This window comes from Perissodus microlepis, chromosome 20, assembly GCF_051167445.1.
Source record: "Perissodus microlepis isolate ML-2025 ecotype Zambia chromosome 20, ASM5116744v1, whole genome shotgun sequence".
NCBI lineage: Eukaryota > Metazoa > Chordata > Actinopteri > Cichliformes > Cichlidae > Perissodus > Perissodus microlepis.
In genome coordinates, this window is record NC_140480.1 from 2,700,800 (window position 1) to 2,717,710 (window position 16,911).

Sequence of the window (16,911 nt, forward strand, 5' to 3'; positions counted from 1 at the left end):
AGGGAGGAAGCTGCTCTACTACAATTGGTTCCTCTATTTGTTCATAGAGCCTTCTAAAGCTAATCTCTGTCACCTCTCGATGAGAGAGACACTTATGCCACCAGGGACCTGTTATAATGAATGATAACAATGAATAATGAACTGACATCATTTCACCTCCCATCCACTTGTGTTTCTAGAGGTGTTTCACTCACTAATGTTGCTTCACAATCAGTGGAGGAAATAACAAGTATGGTCATATTTAATTTGCATGTCTATAGTTACAAAACTATTTTCTAAACGATGTGATCCGATTACAGAAACTAATCGTAGAGGACGGGAATTTCCTAAAAATTAGCTCTGTGTATGTAAACAGACACAATGTTGCATTCAGCTGAAACATCTGTTCGCTACACAAGCAATTAATTATAATGATTTAATTGGCAGGGTATTAACTGCTAGATACTGCTTTTGTTTTTCAACTTTAAAGTGCCTAGTCATTTTAGCAAGCATTTAAAGGAATTTGTTTGCATTCAAATGTGTCCCTGAGACTGTCAGATTTCCCAAGTTTGAAAGTTGTGCTTTACTGCTACAAACCTTTAGGTCACACTACATAGAGTATTGCAAGAAAGTGTAAAATGTAAGTGTAAAAACTGCATCTGTACCTTCAATGATTAAAAAAATAATTATCATTATTTCTGATTTTATTTCAAAAGTTATAAAATCACAATGACTTTCACACATAGGTCAAAGGGAACTAAAAGGTCGTACACCCGCCTTTTGTTCAAACTAATAATTTATAATAAGGTAATGCAAAATAATAATAACACATATGTTATGTGTCGTATGTTGAATTTTGTATAATTTACCCCATAGGTCAGTGCAATAGCTGAGATAAGGCAGGATTAAAGAAGAGTACAATAATTTAAGTAGTCTCGAAGATGGTTAATATAATATAGAAATTCTTCTTAAGATTATTTTTATTACTCTTGAGATTTGTTATGATTAACCGAACATTTACTTTGACATACCATGTTTTGAAGGATGATATCAACAATCCTGCAACTTGTTTACAAAATATTTAACATACTTTGCTTTTACTCTGTTTCTTGATCCGTTTCTATCAGCTAGCTTTCACTTACCTCTGAGGACGCTGTGTTGAATCTAAAGTAGGCTAACTTTGACTTTTATATATAAAACTCTATTTTTTTTAAGTGGTAAGTCTTTTTTAAAGTGCTAACACAGAATAGACTAATACTGAACTTTATCATCACTTTTAAGTGAGTCTGAAGGTCCCAAAGTGTGCATAAGTAATTCTGGATTCTAGCTAATGTTTAATCTATGCTACCCTCTATTGGTGTAAGCCTGTTAATACAGGGTACAGATTATCTGCTCTGGTACTAGACAAGCATTTGGAAAACTTCCAAAATGTAAAATGATCTCATGTAAACTGAAAGGCTAATATGTTCTCAGAGCCACATCACCACACATAGAAGTAAATAAGGGAACCAAAGAGAAAGCTGACACAACTGGTTATGGCCTTAAAGCCTGTCAGACTGAGACAGATACACCTTACTCAAGTGGAAAAATATATACAACAGATTTGTTGAACAGACAAAGCTGTTGAGGCCAGTGTCAGATACAAAAGGAATGACTGCTGAGTATGAAAGGCTTATAAATACTCATCCAATGATGTTCAGCAACAGCCTGTGAGAAATACTGTATATCAAACCCGAGGAAGAGCGTGCACATCTAACTCAACCTTTCAAATAATGCCAAGATAAGTCTTCCTCTTGCTATCCTACTGGGGGAACACACAATAAATCTACGCTCACTGAAATTTGCAATGGTGACTGTAACTCACTTCTCTTCAAGAGCTCAAGCACAGTCAAAATGCAGCTTCTTTTGATCATAAATTCAAGTCATAGTTCATCTCCGAGTCCTGCAGGCACTACAGTATGTGACTCTCCAGACATGTTAGTTTTCTCTTTTCTTCTTCTAAAGTCTGTTTTTTTGCATGGTGATGCTGATGTACAGGCCCAACCTCGCTCATATATTGGGCTTTGGGTGCCTCTCGTCACTGCGGTGGTGAATTTAGAGACTGCCTATGAAGGTCAAAAGTGAGCCGGCCAGGCAGGTGCCATCAGCGTACTTTGGCTTTGCCTTAGAATGTGACAAATAAGTCACCATGTCAAAGGAAAACAGCAATCTTTCTCTTTTTAACCAAATAATGAGTTTGTCATAGGACCCAATCTGTCTGGTGAGTAAGTGGAGCTGAGCAGGAGCACAAGGACCTCTGCATTCCCCTTGAATCGGCCTGAGCCTGCAAGTCTGACAGGCATATCACTTTCCAAATGTGAGGGATAATCATCCCACTAAATTTAGACTATTGATCAGGTGTGGATGTGTGCAGGAAATGTGGCCAGCCATATAACATGTTGCTTGAAGTCTTTGTCCCCCTTCAGAAAACACAGATCAGACGAACAGAAAAATGTTTTCCTGTCATTCCAGATACAGTATGAAAAAAATAACTTACCAGCATGAAATCCATTTTTTTCCCGTTACTCCAACAGTTGATGAGACACACTATTAGAGAAGCACTCAATGTGCCCTTGTGTACAGATTTTCTCCCTTAATTTTGAATTAAACTATGAAGTGTTTTAGAGTATTTGTATAAATATAAAAATGTTTTAAGCTTGTTTTAATTTTAATAATTCACCGTGTAGCCATGTTTTTAAAAGCTTTATTTCTTTACCTTTCAGCAACATGTTTTGATCAAACTATCAAGATGATTGTTATGATTTCTTTTCAGAAAGAAAGTTAATAAAGTTTCAATGACTGTCTCCTACAGAAAGAGAAAGAGAGACTTACTGTCTGTGAGAACACTGTATGTGGATGTGTGTACACAGGTGGGTGTGCCTGTCCTGTGAATCCACACTTGCCTGCGGAGGTGGAGAATGTCGCTGTTGACTGTCACACTCTCACACTTTCCTGACACTTTTACACCAGCACCACAGGAGCACAGGGCGCCTCTCTTTCCGGCCATATTCAGATCACACACTTGCATCACAACTCCTTTTTTACTAAAATTTTACTATGATGATTCACATTATTCTGCTCTAAGCCAACACATTATAAGTAGTGTATTTTTATTTAGACTAATTATCATCTCTCCAGCCAGTCCTCTATTATTAAAGCTCAACATGGGTCAACCAGATAACATCTAAAATTTAGCCCCCTTCATGCATACATCATCAATCATCATCATCAAGAAAGTGTGCAAATTATTCTTTATTTAGCTTTTTTCTAACAGTTAAACACAAGTGGTGTACTCGTTAACAGGGACAAGTTTCACTCAAATATGTATTCCTTGAATAATGTTTGTGTGAAATTTGAGCAAACTCGTGTGGAGCTCAGTCTGGATGTGAGAGCAGCAGGAAACAGGTGGAGCTGTCAGGACAGCGCTCATCTCCACAGATGTATACTTGAGAAAAGGAAAGACCTTCAAGCAGTGACCTTCAAGCACACCTGTTCACATATTTGTCAAATATAATCTAATTTGAGGTAACCAAGGCATATTTATAAACCCAAAAACTGCACCACACAGCTGCAATATTGAATTAAAATTGAAGAAAAATAGAAGTCAAGCATACTCTATTATTATACGGAAGAAGACACATTGCAGAAGACGATGATATGATATTAGGTTCAGTTCTTACCTGTGCTCCACATTGACTTCAGCTACTCCTGCTCTTAATGACTGGGTCCAGTCTCTAACACTAGCTAGGTAAAATGAGAAACAACTACTTCCTTTGTTGAATCCTTGTACAATTAAACTGATCTGGGTTTTTGCAAGTAGAAGAAAAACGATTAAATTCTCATTATTTTGAAAAGATTCCCACGATCAGTGAAAGGAAACAGCATATACTTGAGTAATATGAAGGACATGTGGACATAGAGACCGCATACATACACGTTGCCTCTGTCACCTCCCCTCCACCTCTCTACATCATACCTCCTCCCTCCCTCTTACTGTCCGCCCTGTGTGAAAACAAAGCGAGAGCAGGAGAGTACAGCAGCTAATCTTGACAGACCTGGTGAGAGCAGTCGTGTCAGGGGAAGGAGCGAGCCGTTTGCCGAATGCTGTAGCGGGGACTCATCAGCAGCAAAGAGGGCAGAAAGGTGAGCCAAATGTCAGTGAAGGCGTGAGGAAGTCAGATCCAATACCAACAGATGAGAATTACCCACCCGTGAAAGGATTTTTGGTACAGCATGTGGATTGAATTCTCCAACATTTGCAAAACACTCTTAAGCACACAAGCCTTTCTACATCTGCAAATTCTTCAACCTCTAAATAAACCCTGTGGTCCCACTGGATCACAGCACAGCTGCTGTACCTCAAACCGACAGCAGTGTTTAATAAAATCTAAAGAAGCTGATGAAAAAAAGCAAAAATTCAGATATAAATAAAAGCAGAGTGACAACATAACACATGAAGAAATTTAAATGTAAATTCTATTCTGCAGTAAGCAGTCATCCACCACATAGGCCAACTGGAGCTAGCTTTAATGTGACATCAGCTGTACAGTGAATGTCCAACTCATTCAAAGCCTACTGTTTGATATGTCCTTACACAGCATCACTTCCTAGAGTGCCTCCAGTGATTAGTGTGCGAGTGTGTGTGTGTACACAGAGTCACACACTCACAGCCTAATAAGCAGGCACTGCAACCCCCACCTCCCCATGCATTCTGCAGAAAGATAAGGTTAGAAGGGGAAAAGGACAGCAGTTTATAGATGTAAGCATTTTTTTTAGCACCCAGGGGCCTCGGGGGTAGCGTTACAGAGTAACAGAGACTCACTGCGGACAAAAAACTGCCCCCGTCTCTCTCAGCAATAAACATGCCATTAAAAGTAGCACCAAAAACCATTAATGGCTATAGTGTCTCTATTTACTGTTAGGTTTCTGACACATGCACATGTGGGGGGAAAAAAACTCAAGCGTATTAATAATTTCTCAGTAAGAATGCTTGATCGTATTTGTGGTTAATACTGTAAGCTGGTTCAAAGCCAGAGGGAAGGAGAGAAGGCAAGGCGGGTTAGGTTGCCAATTTTATTTCAACAATAAACACAAACAGTTAGATGTCTGCGTGGAAAACCTCACTTCAGAAGTTAAATTTTGGCTTTGTTTTGTTTGTTTGTTTTCTTTACCTAAATGATTTTTAATTGAACTTTTGACTCATTCCCATTCACTGCTTTCCCCTCAATGTATATCTGCAGTGGTTCTTCTTCTTCTTTACTAGCAGGGCCTAATTTTGCCCACAGTTGTAAGTTAGTAAAGCTTTACTTGTATAACAACTTTCAATCTTAATATAATAAAGATATTCACAACAAAAAACTGTAGAACATATTAACAAAAGCAAGTCTAAACAGATCCTCGCAGCCTTGAACCTGGGGAGAATTTAATCAGTGAAAAGTGAAAACAGCTGCAGAAGTGTGCATGGCAGTGATTTAAGCACATGTCAGGCTGAGTCCATTCTTGGTAACATTATGGCGAGCGTTGATGTGCTGGCAAAAAGGTTTTACTCATTTGGCAAAATGTACAGTCATGATTTACGTGAGCAAAGTTTTGTAGACTGGCCATTTAGAGAGGACTGCAACTGCACGCCTGAAAAGGTATGACACCCATTGCAAGTAACTGAAATCTTGATGCTTTGGAACATGATTAGCTAGCTTGTTTCCATCATATTTGTTGTATCTACAGTATGTTATGGATTTACACAGCGGTTACCTTTGGTCAAATCTATTTTCTAACAGGTTGGTTTAACTGGGACTTCTTGGGAAAATAATATTTTTATTTAAATAGTTGAACCGCTTTCTAAATATGACTTAACATTTTGTATTGACACCAAGTATTTAAAGGTAACATGTAATTAAGTCTAAGTGTAGGTGGTTCAAACTGTACACAGGAGTATTTACACTCATCTCCATGAATCATAATTGTAACTGATGATGATCATTGGTATTCCACTACATATTTTTATGAAAGCCTGGCAGCGTGCAATTTATGGTTAGGGAGGTACCAGATTCAGTTTCATCAAGTGTCCAGTGCACGGGTTTGTCCCGGTACCTTCTAGTCTTGTCATGATAAACAGGCTGCTGACATCTTGCTTTATGAGCAACACTATGTGCCATGTTACCCTCTTAAGTCAAAAGGAGACCATCGTCAGGTTTCATTTTCAATGAAACTTATTCCTTTGCAAAAAAACTTCTTAATTCTTGGCCTGCCTGGCAACAAAAGGGTTCAGGCAATATGGTCTCTCTTGCTTTTTACATTTGCAGATGGCCAAAGCTGGGTTTGTCCACTGCCCCAGTGAGAATGAGCCAGATGTTACCTGCTGCTTCTTCTGTCTGCTCGAGCTTGAGGGCTGGGAACCAGATGATGATCCCTGGTAAGAAAAAATATACTACCTGGGGTGCAGCAGTTAAACATTTAATTTGTATCTACATTACTCAGACGTGTTACCTATATGCAGAAGACCGACTGCTACATGAAGTTGATAAGTCATGGCTCCTGATTATTGCCTAATCAGCATTATGTTTTTGTTTTTAATTGTGTTTTTGCTTATTATGTACATCTGACAAGGTCAGAACATGAGAGACGCTCTAAATGTGACTTCTTAACCATGAAGAAAGACTTCACCAAGCTAACAATGGCTGAATTCTGTCACCTGGAAAAAAAAAGGCTAAAGATTTACTACGTAAGTGCCCATCAGTAGGCTGTGTGCAAAGACACTAACTCTTCCTCAATTCTTACTTTTTTTTTTTTTTTTTTTTTTCCCCCCTTTTCCAACATTCTCCCTTTAGAAAAAGGTCTGGCACAAGAAGATGGCTTTTTTGAGGGATGCCATAGACCATACAGTTGCGGCGCTTAAATCTCAGCTGGACTGATTCTATGCATTTATTTATTGCATCTTATTTTATTTCAATACCAGTCTTAAGTGTTAAACAAGAACCCGCAGCCTGACTCACTGGTCGGATTGGATAGCAGTTCATAAAATTCAGCCTTAGGCGAATGCGACACTTTCTTTACAGTACCGTCTTTGACCACAAGATGGTGCTTTTGCATTAAAGCTGCAGTTTTGCTATAACGCCGATACACTTTCTGAAATTCCCAATCTCTCATCAAAACCTTAACAAATGCACCTCACTCTGAAATGAAAGCGCACATTGAGCTGGATTACAATGCGGGCTATATTCCCTCTTTTCAAACACTTACTTATCATTTCCCCGAACGTGCCACCATCCCTACCACCCCTTTTCAAACCTTGACCCTGGACAGATGGCCTGAAGCCCCTCCTTTTCAATACCAACTGTTGCCCCAGTAACATCTGTTACATATAGGGGGACAGTGCACTGAGGGCTTGCCAGGATACTTCTCTAACTCTGAGGGGGACGGAAATTCAAGAGATGCTGCAGCTGACAGTAGAAGGTGTGGGAACGATGGTTGCATGATAAGCACTTGACTGGGTTTGTTTTGCACTTAAAGAACAACGGTTTAACTCTTAAAATCATTTTACTTTTTCTCCTGTCTTTATGCAAGAGAAACATGATGCAGGGCTCTGTTTGTTTCTCACTGTGTTTTATGGAAGGCTTGGTTGGATGATGTGAAGGATTAAGAGATGCTATCCCTTCCCCAACCTTCCACTGTTCTGGATTAATGTCTAATGTAACACTCTGGCCACTGAGCCCAGATCAGCTGCTTAATTCTCTCTTATCCGCTCACTGCAGAGCAAATTGAAGAGAATATTTTTAGACAAAATAAAGTAAAATGCCCATAGGTGATGTAACATTTTTAATAAACTGTTCTGCTTTTATCTTTTCCTCTGGTCTCTTTCTTGCAGTGCTGTTGTAAAATATTTCCTCAAACTATATTTTGTTCTTTAAGCTAAACGCATTCATTAAAAAAAGTTAAAGGATATGAAGGTGTATGTGAGTGAGTATGGGGAAAGATCCAGGCTTTTTACTGATGAGGTGTTTGGGTAAGTGGTGTGGCTTTGCGTGAATACATGGATCATAAGGGGGATGTGTGCAGTAATTGCTAATGTAACTCTAATCAGGGCTTATACCCACATCCTGTGTCAATCCACTTATTTATGTGTGCTCCAGAAAATGAACAAAGAGAATAGCTTGGTATGACTTCTGTCCTCAAGTGGCACAGATGTAACAGATGAGCTTATCTGTGGGAATGAGTAAAATATTTTAAATTACTGCATCATAACTAAGCTGGGAAGATGCCCTTTCACTTTTTCCCATCCTGTTATTTAAGACCTGAATAAACCTAACAAATCACACTTTAAAATAACAGGAGTCCACAGAGCACTATGACACATGCAGATCTAATTCAAAACTTATTAATGACTGTGAGAAAGGATTGGTCATGAAATAGGTTTCTCTTTAATAAACTGTAAGCGGCAAGTGTAGCAGATGGACAAGTTGACAGATGTTACTAACAGAAACTTTACAACCTGGGCTTTCCAGTCCGGCCCCATCTGTTGCTCCTGCAACCAGTGCCTCCCTCTACCCTCCTCCAACGCTTCTCATCAGCATCTATCACTGAATCTTCTCCTCTCATTCTCCATAGTGCCCAAAATGAATGACATCAGCATTTACCCCCTCATAAACAAAGGGCAAATTAAAAGATGTCATGAGCGCAATGGATACACTGAGAAAGGCAGGATGATGTTAATCTAACTTTTAAAGTCTCACGCTCTTGTCTCCGTCTGAAAAGTTCTGATGGGAATATTATAAAAAGGATAAATGACTGGCATGTAAAGAAGCCAGCTGACACAAAGCTTAGACTCCATTGTGATTGTGGACCAGTCTGTGAGTGTGTTTAAATGATGAATTTGCTGATAGACGGCCAGATTAAGGACAATGAGTTGCACTGTTCATTGTATTACAAAGGGGGGGAGAGATAAACATTCACTTCATTTTCATTTTTCATCAAATATTCTCTCATTTCTGGCTGCTTCTCCTCTAAGACACCGCAGCCCGTCTACCTTGGCTGTGTTTTGTGCCCTGTTCCAAAGGGACCTCCATCTGTCCCTACACTCAGCCCATTGTGGTGTCCCTAAGCCCAGAAACTTCCACAATGTAGTGGGCGTGTGCAGGGGGGCCAGGGTAAACACGACAGCATCCAGATCCCATTAGAAGCTCTTTAACTCTAACACCCTAATGCTCTGAGAGAAGTCTGGGAGGGGAAGGTCCACCCCTCATCCACTTGCACACAATGTCACCTTTACACCCACTTCCATAGGTAATGAACCTGGGAGCTACCCTCTTTCTTCTCCTCCTCCTCTCCTCCTCCCCCTCCATTTCTGAGTTCATGTTTCATATTTTAAAAAGAGCCCTTAAATTCTATTTTGTTTTTTCCTGACATTAATATAAATATTTAAACTTTCAGTTGATGTTTTAGTGTTTTATCAGAGGGAAAAAACATCATTGACTATTTATGACTGAAAGCTGCCATTTTAACAACACCTTACTTAGAATTTAGTTAATAAATGAAGTTAAACCTCTGGCTCAGTACATTTTTTTTTAATTATTTTACTCAATCAGACCGTGCTCCATTTTCTCTTTCTGTCTTTGCCCACACCTTTTTTTCCAGCCATCATCTTGGTCCTCCTACCAGCTGATCCTGAGTGTAGGGTGTTTTGGTTTTGGGGGTGCTCCACATCTCAACCAAGCCACCCATTGCCTTATGCACCCCACAGAAGTAAGCATGTGTGTTTATGCATGTGCGCTGAGGCCCAAGAGGAGGGAGAATCACTGTGTTCACCCTCAGCTTAAAGGCAGAGGGATTATCGGCACACAGACACTGATTAAAGCCTTCCAGCGTCCTATGGCCCCATTAATACAGTCTTAATCACAATGCTTTATCCCTCCATCTACCTCCTATGGATCAGGACCTTTTCATTTTACTGTGAGCAACTCTTGTTTAGCTAGCGGATTAGGCATGCTGTACACGAAAACAAAAAAAATATAAGCAGAGAAGTGAATTAGAGGAATAATTGTGCTTTTTATAGACATAAAGCTATACATAGGCTCATGTTGTCAGCAACTACTGGGCTATATTCATATATCAATAAAAAGTACTAAAGTTGAGAAATCATTAGCTGAAGCATGGGACCCATAACCCCTGTGTGCTGATATCTGACATGACCTCACTCTCCCAGGGGATTGAGCTACAGGTTGTGTTCCCTTGCCTGTCGCCTCAGCCAAGATGGCATCACAGAGCATATGTTCCCTTCCCATTACTAGACCCTCATCATCATGCCCTTATTATAGACAAGAGCCACTTGATGTGTGTGTGACGCCTGTGATATATGGTATTGTAAAGTTATGAACCTTTCTACTATTTTTTAAGTATTTTATTACAATAATTATTGGGGGGGTTTTCCATTTTAAAATAATTTAGGTTTTTTGCACAAATTAGCAAGAAAAAATTACATTTTAAAAGCTTATGGCACATAAATATTTCTATCTTCTGAAATTGCTGCTTGAAAATCTCCGCCATGCTCCTCGCGCAAGACTGTCCTGTGTTTTCTAATCTTGTATCCAAAGTCAATTTATAGGGATTATTTCCATATCCACCCACTCATGTATTATTTGGACTATGGGGGATAAGTCGTAACAACCCCCCCCACCCCACCACCACCACCACCAAAAAAAAAGAACCACTACATTCTCTCTCTCTCTCACACGCACACACCGTTTTTGCTGTAGCCAAATAGCAAGGACACAAAGAGCATGCATCAGCTACTCTACGAGTACTTTCTCACACTGTCTGCCTGTGTGTAGAGCTATGTGTCATTCCTTCACCACGGCTGACACACAGCAGCAGAGGGGACAAACTTGCAATTGAGGATCAAGGACCTCGGTCACCTCTGCTGCCCTCTGCTCCTCTCTCCACTTCTCCACTCTTCCACAACACACTTACTTCCCTTTGCCTCTCCCATTTCTCTCTTTTATGCTCTCACTCTCTGCTCTTTCTCTCTTTCTTCCCAAATTGGCCCAGCTGTCCATCAGCCCCCCACCGTTCCCCCAGCTGTCTGACCTCCCCAAACGAGGAGCCCAACAACAATACAGGTCACAGGTCAAGAGAAAGAACAGGCTGCGTTCACAATAGACCAGTGGCGCCCACTAAAACAATCATTCCCTTTTCTTTTCCAGCCCTTCTCCACTGTTGCCAGGACTGGAAATGACAAATCTTTGGAGGGGTAGCTGAAGGAAACGAAGGGGGAGTCCTCTTAGAGAACAGCATCCAAAAGCACCTTCCCCCTTTTTTTTCCCCCTTTTTTTTTTTTTTTACAATTGGCCAAAGGACCACAAGGATAAATACACTCATGCACTTCATCTTTGCACTCTGCCACCCTGTTCTTTGTTTATTGCAAGAGTCATCATGTCCCTCAGCACAATCATGAAAGTCAAAACTGATACTCCGGTCATTAGTTGAGTGATATAAATGTTTTAGGAACTTTGCCAGCTTTACATTATCTCTGGATTGATGTATCCTTATTTCTGCTTTGCTGAACTTTTACCCATTTATGGCATTAGTATGTAGAGACTGCATTATTTTAATATTCATAAAAGCTAATCTTCTTAGCTACTATATAGCATCCTTCATACACATGTGCTGTGTCTCAAAGAAAACCCAGGCTAGTTTACCATTCAGTAAAACTGGATGAATTATTGGAAAATGAGTTCTTGCCCTTCAGTGTTTTGGCATGAGCTACATGGGAAAATGGGACACATGGGAGAGAAAGCCAACGATAGAAGCTCAGAGCTGTGACAGGTTCACCTGTTCCCCGGAGCAGTTTTCCCATGGCCCACAACAGCCTCCCGCCTGACCTGATAGAAACCCTGGAGCAAGCCTTTGAATGACATCATGCACAGACTCTTTCTCTCTCACACACACATGCACACACTCATATCATGCAACAGATCTCTATTTCCCAGCCACAAAGTACTCCTTCATCCAGTCTTGCTGATTTCCCTTTTTTTTTTTTAGTTGGCACACTCTTCTATCGTAAAATGATTTAGAGCCACAAAAATCTAAATATACTAATTAGCTATTCGTGTTGTTTGTGTAATACTTATTTTACATGTAAAAATGCATTTATGAGTACAGAAAAATGTCCAATACTGCACCTGCTGGTAATCGTGACCAGATTACAGGGATATTCTGAAAATGATGCATCTAAAACGATGCACAAAGCTAGTGAGAGTGATGTAACAGCTGTCGCTGACTCACATTTATTTATTTTTTTAAAACCGGAACTTGTAATTTAACTGAAATTGTAATCGAGCTGATGGAAATAATTTGTCTTCTGATGTGAGGGCTTAGCAAAAAGAGTCATCTCTGTATTATCTACTGTGCTTCATAATATAAGTGTAATACTAAAATGCAAAAAGGAATCTAAATTAATGAAAACATCACTGTACCAAGCTTGTGTTTACAGCCAGTTAGTGCATGCGTTTGTCTTTCTGTTAAACTAAAATGTAAGAAATGGATGACAGCATAACATCACAAAAAGACATGGCACACGTGTTACTATGGAAATAGCATATAATATAAGAATATTTATTTAATTAAGTGCGAAACAGCAAAATATTAACAGTACAGTATGACAAAAATTGTGACACCAAATGAACAAGTACCTGAAAGACTTAAAATAAATAAATTAAATACAGTACAGCTACCAGTGGCTGGCATCAACCCAAGACAGTGAAACAGAAACTGTGCTGAGAAAAATATAAAACAGACAAGACATTATCAAAATAAATATTAAATACAGGTATAAATAAATGCATTGCTTTTCTTAAATTCAGAAGGAAACTGGCTGTAGGCCTCAGTGCACAATGGGTGACTTTTTGATCAATTTCTTTTTATACGTAGACGTGTAAATAATAAAGTATTTGTTCAAACATAAGCATCTGAATAATGCTTCAGCAAGGACATCTGATTTGGTAAACTAATTTTTACTTCAACTCTTTAAAAACTGACGGAGCAATGTGTTCGAAAGAAGATTAACATATAAACAAAAGTGAAATAAATACAATAATAAATGTTATGGGTGCATGTTTCAGGTAGATTGAGTTGAGGTGATGAGTCTTCTCTCTGAGCATTCAGTGCTCTCCCAGAGTACTAGACAACATAAAAGCAAACATTTTTCTCTATAAACTCAGTACCACAGTCATCCTTTTTTACAGCAGTTTATACAGGAGCAGTGCTTCTACTCTGGCTATTCATAACAGTCACTCATTCACTGGTACTATCACATTTCAGATGGTACCCATGTGAGAGGTGATGAGGTGAGGGGGAGCAAAGGAGTCAAAGGCCACATCCAGGGGCAACTCGTAGCGAGAAGCCTGTAAGAGTGGGTGGGCCTGAGGCCCCCCTGGTAGGCTGCCTGTCGTGGACGTGGGGTAATGGTGGGATGAGAGGTAGTGAGCATGGTGGGGTGTGTAGTTCCTCTCTGACTCATGCGGAGATGGCTCCTGCTTCAGGGCAAAGTTGCCACTGATGCTGAGAGGGGGAGTGAGGGGCCCATCATATGGAGGAGTGCTGCTGCTGCACTCGTTAGGGGAGGGGTTGTCATATACAGGCCCCTTGAACCCTTTCATTTGGAGGAGGTGCGATGCCTCGAGGGAGCCGTAGGGTGGGCTGGGAAGGCCTGGGGATGGGTAGCTGAGGGGATGGCCAGCCACCATACTACCCATTCCTGGACCTCCACACTTGTCTTCCAGCTTATTAAGAATCATCGGACTGGGTCCCAGCTGCAGGCAGCCAGCCACAAGGTTGCTGGTAGGCTGGGACAAACCTTTACACAGCATCTCCACAAATCCATGACTCTCTGGGGACTGGCCACTTTCTAGCACCTCCGATAGAGCCCAGATGTAATTGCGGGCCAGCCGCAGAGTCTCAATCTTCGACAGCTTTTGTGTCTTAGAGTAGCAAGGCATCACTCTGCGCAGATTATCCAGAGCATCATTTAGCCCATGCATACGAGAACGTTCTCTGGCATTGGCCTTTAATCGCCGTGCACGAAACCTCTCCTGTCTAGCTTTGGTCATCTTCTTCTTTTTAGGGCCTCTCCTTTTGGGAGCATTTTCTCCATTTGGTCCATCCTCTTCGTCCTCTTCCTCTTCCTCCTCTTCCTCCATATCCTCACTACCCAGTTCTGTGCAGGAGCGGAGGCGGCCCCCTACAGTCAGGCCATTGCCCCCCGTCAATTCTGGGCTTTCATCTCCATCCTGTGAGCTGCCGTCATCATCGAGCCAGCTGAGGGAGCTCACCAGCTCACTCACATCCCCACTTTTCCCAAATGATTTGGTCATCATTTTGATCTAAAGAAAAAGAGCCCACACAACAAATTCAATACTTTGGGATTCAGTGTCTGTGAATGTAAATCCTTGAGGCTATTCCCCCATAACGTGATAAAATTGTATTATTATTTATAACTGATGGGTACCAGAAGAAGCACACACTGACTGAGAGTGCTCTCATTTCAGCAGGGCAGTATGGACACTTATATGAAGTGCAAGCACCTCTGTCGCATAACAGTTCTGAAATAAATCCAGTAATTATTTAAAATCAATATCACTGTGAAATTTGGATATTAATGAATAAATGGCTGTTTTCAGAGTGAGATGGATGAGTGGTTCCCTGCTGTTATTCTCCAGTCTTTCAGAGACGCTGTCAATCTGGGACACCACGGGATTTACTCAGTATATAAAGCTCAAAGATTAAACAGGCAACATACAAATCAACAAACATGCAACCCCCCAACACACACACACACACATACACACATTTCTCTGTTAGAATACCTTCATTATTATTATTATTATTATTATTATACTTTTTGCAGAGCAATCTATATCACCCCAAAATCATATTTTAAATGCTATTTTGTACTTTAATGTTAAGTGAAACGAAGAATATTTGTTATTGTTGTGCAAAACAGTCCTACTTTGTGAGACAATTTAAAGTAACTTGTAGAGTGAACTTTGGGCTCGTAATTCTGTCTTTACTGTACATCCCACTGAACATAAAAAAGATAGAACTGTAAATAATAGGATGATGCTTGGGTGATATGAAAGGTTTTCACAGCTGTAAATAAGCTTAAGAGTTTTTTTCTGCAAAAATTGCATGTGTTAAATTTATTAGCTCTAATGTGACCAATGTGGGTTTTTTTCTATTTCTTTCGCAAGACTTGGACATAAAATGTCAACTCACCTGTTTGGGATCCGTTTTCGCTTCGTTCACAACAGATTTTTAAATGTTAAACAGACTAATAAAAGAGTGATAAGTCCACAACTGCTGTGTTTCTTTCTTCGCGCACCGGCCAGTGTCCCTTAATCTTCTGCTCCCTCAGATGGCCATGAGTACGCTTGGAACTTTCATCTCCAAATGACACGATCTGGCTGATATTCTTTTTGCCTTTAACCGGGCAAGTCCCTCCCTCTGCCGCCCCACCCACCGTCAACTTATCCAAACGCGCGTGGCGTGCTCGTGACCAGAAGTTTTGGCAAATGTGCAGCGAGCGAGAGAGTGCGACAGGGTACATGCATAATTTTTTTAAATCATGAAGTCCGTGAACTACGAAAGGATGGGTGTATAGGACGTCAGAAATGCACAGCGGCCAACAAAGAGGAACTTGAAAACACTTGGTAGCAGTTTAAGGAGCACATGCAATGTTATTTAGCATCTTATAGCCTATACACACCCTTCCAGTGGTCAGATTTCATAAGACTCTTTCCCCAAATGTGACTTTGCTTATACCACTATCTAAAAATATATTTATGTCTAAAACAAAACTAATCATTTTTCCAATCTTCTGCTAATCCCGCCTTATCCTACTTTTTTTTTCTAATTTTAAGTTGTGTTGCAAAATTAATGCCCCTATAGGCCTACAAGTACCACGATTGCGCGCAAATTGAAATATATGTTAAAGCTATTTTTTAATAAAAGAAGAAAAAATAACTCAAACTCAATAATAAACTCAATAATTTCCCATCACAGATTTCAGTATTACGCAGGAGTTTACTGTTAGATTTCCAATCAGATCAGACTTGAATGAAGATCTCTTGTTGTTGCCCTCAAATCTGAAAACACAGAAATCGTAAAATTCACTGGACTGTTTGCTACTGCGTGAGTGTGTTAACCATCGTAATCGATTGTCTATCTCTTCATTAGTCGGTTGGATTATACATTTTCCACTTCATTAAACGCAGTGTGGGCTTGATCTTCAATGAGTTAAGAGACGCTCTTCCTTGTGTGCGTATTTAAGTGATTTTGACAGCGTGGTGTGCGGAGAGCAGGTGTGTGCGCTGTTCAACCACTCATTCAATTGTTTCCTTCAATTTTTAGCGTCATATTTGGCCCCAAGGAGTTGGCAATCTGATTACTGAGTCGATTGGTCCTGCGATCGAGACACATTTAGATCAGCTATGCTTATGAGAATCCATTTGGAAATGTAATCAGCTACACCATCTAGTTACTAGATTATCAATGATACATTTGGCTTATGACTAATTGCTTTTACGCTTTGCTTTCTATGTCGTTTTTTGTTTGTTTGTTTGTCTTTTGTTTAAACTTTAAACACGTACAACCTAACTTTTCAGTAGACCCTTTGAATCAAAGTCCACGTGATCTTTTATTAGGTTTCACAAATCTTATGTAAATATTGGTCATTTAGCACACTTTTAACTACAAATGCCAAAGCACGAGAAACGCCCGCCAGTCGTCGTGCGTGGCGAGCCGCAGCTCAGTGGGGGTCTATTGTTACGACCGGCCACTGACAGACGGGGTCTCGCGAGTCGCACGTGCCCCCGCATTGATCCCAATTGTGCGCGCGATTGCGCA

The 16,911-nt window shown here is 40.3% G+C and overlaps 2 protein-coding genes across 2 annotated transcripts; one reads left to right on the top strand and one right to left on the bottom strand.

Moving 5' to 3' along the window:
• The first annotated feature begins 5,503 nt into the window (after window positions 1-5,503).
• Window positions 5,504-7,855, top strand: birc5b (baculoviral IAP repeat containing 5b). Its single transcript, XM_084917524.1, has 4 exons — window positions 5,504-5,654; window positions 6,321-6,430; window positions 6,625-6,739; window positions 6,846-7,855. The coding sequence occupies exons 1-4, from the start codon at window positions 5,529-5,531 to the stop codon at window positions 6,927-6,929; spliced, it is 435 nt and encodes a 144-aa protein (XP_084773650.1). The 5' UTR covers window positions 5,504-5,528; the 3' UTR covers window positions 6,930-7,855.
• A 4,777-nt stretch (window positions 7,856-12,632) lies between these two features.
• On the bottom strand, window positions 12,633-15,452 carry neurod4 (neuronal differentiation 4). The gene is made up of 2 exons (XM_084918295.1): window positions 15,283-15,452; window positions 12,633-14,390 (listed from the first exon to the last, which is right to left on the bottom strand). Exon 2 carries the CDS (start codon window positions 14,382-14,384, stop codon window positions 13,326-13,328), a length of 1,059 nt encoding a protein of 352 aa, XP_084774421.1. The 5' UTR covers window positions 14,385-14,390; window positions 15,283-15,452; the 3' UTR covers window positions 12,633-13,325.
• Between the last annotated feature and the right edge of the window lie 1,459 nt (window positions 15,453-16,911).

What these genes read in the sequence shown, in the direction of transcription:
- birc5b (XM_084917524.1), top strand. Translation starts at nt 5,529, where the DNA reads ATGGCGAGCGTTGATGTGCTGGCAAAAAGGTTTTACTCATTTGGCAAA. An exon ending in GAACCAGATGATGATCCCTG is followed by an intron (nt 6,431 to 6,624) that starts GTAAGAAAAAAT and finishes ACATCTGACAAG; the next exon opens with GTCAGAACATGAGAGACGCT. An exon ending in AAAGGCTAAAGATTTACTAC is followed by an intron (nt 6,740 to 6,845) that starts GTAAGTGCCCAT and finishes TTCTCCCTTTAG; the next exon opens with AAAAAGGTCTGGCACAAGAA.
- neurod4 (XM_084918295.1), bottom strand. Translation starts at nt 14,384, where the DNA reads ATGATGACCAAATCATTTGGGAAAAGTGGGGATGTGAGTGAGCTGGTG.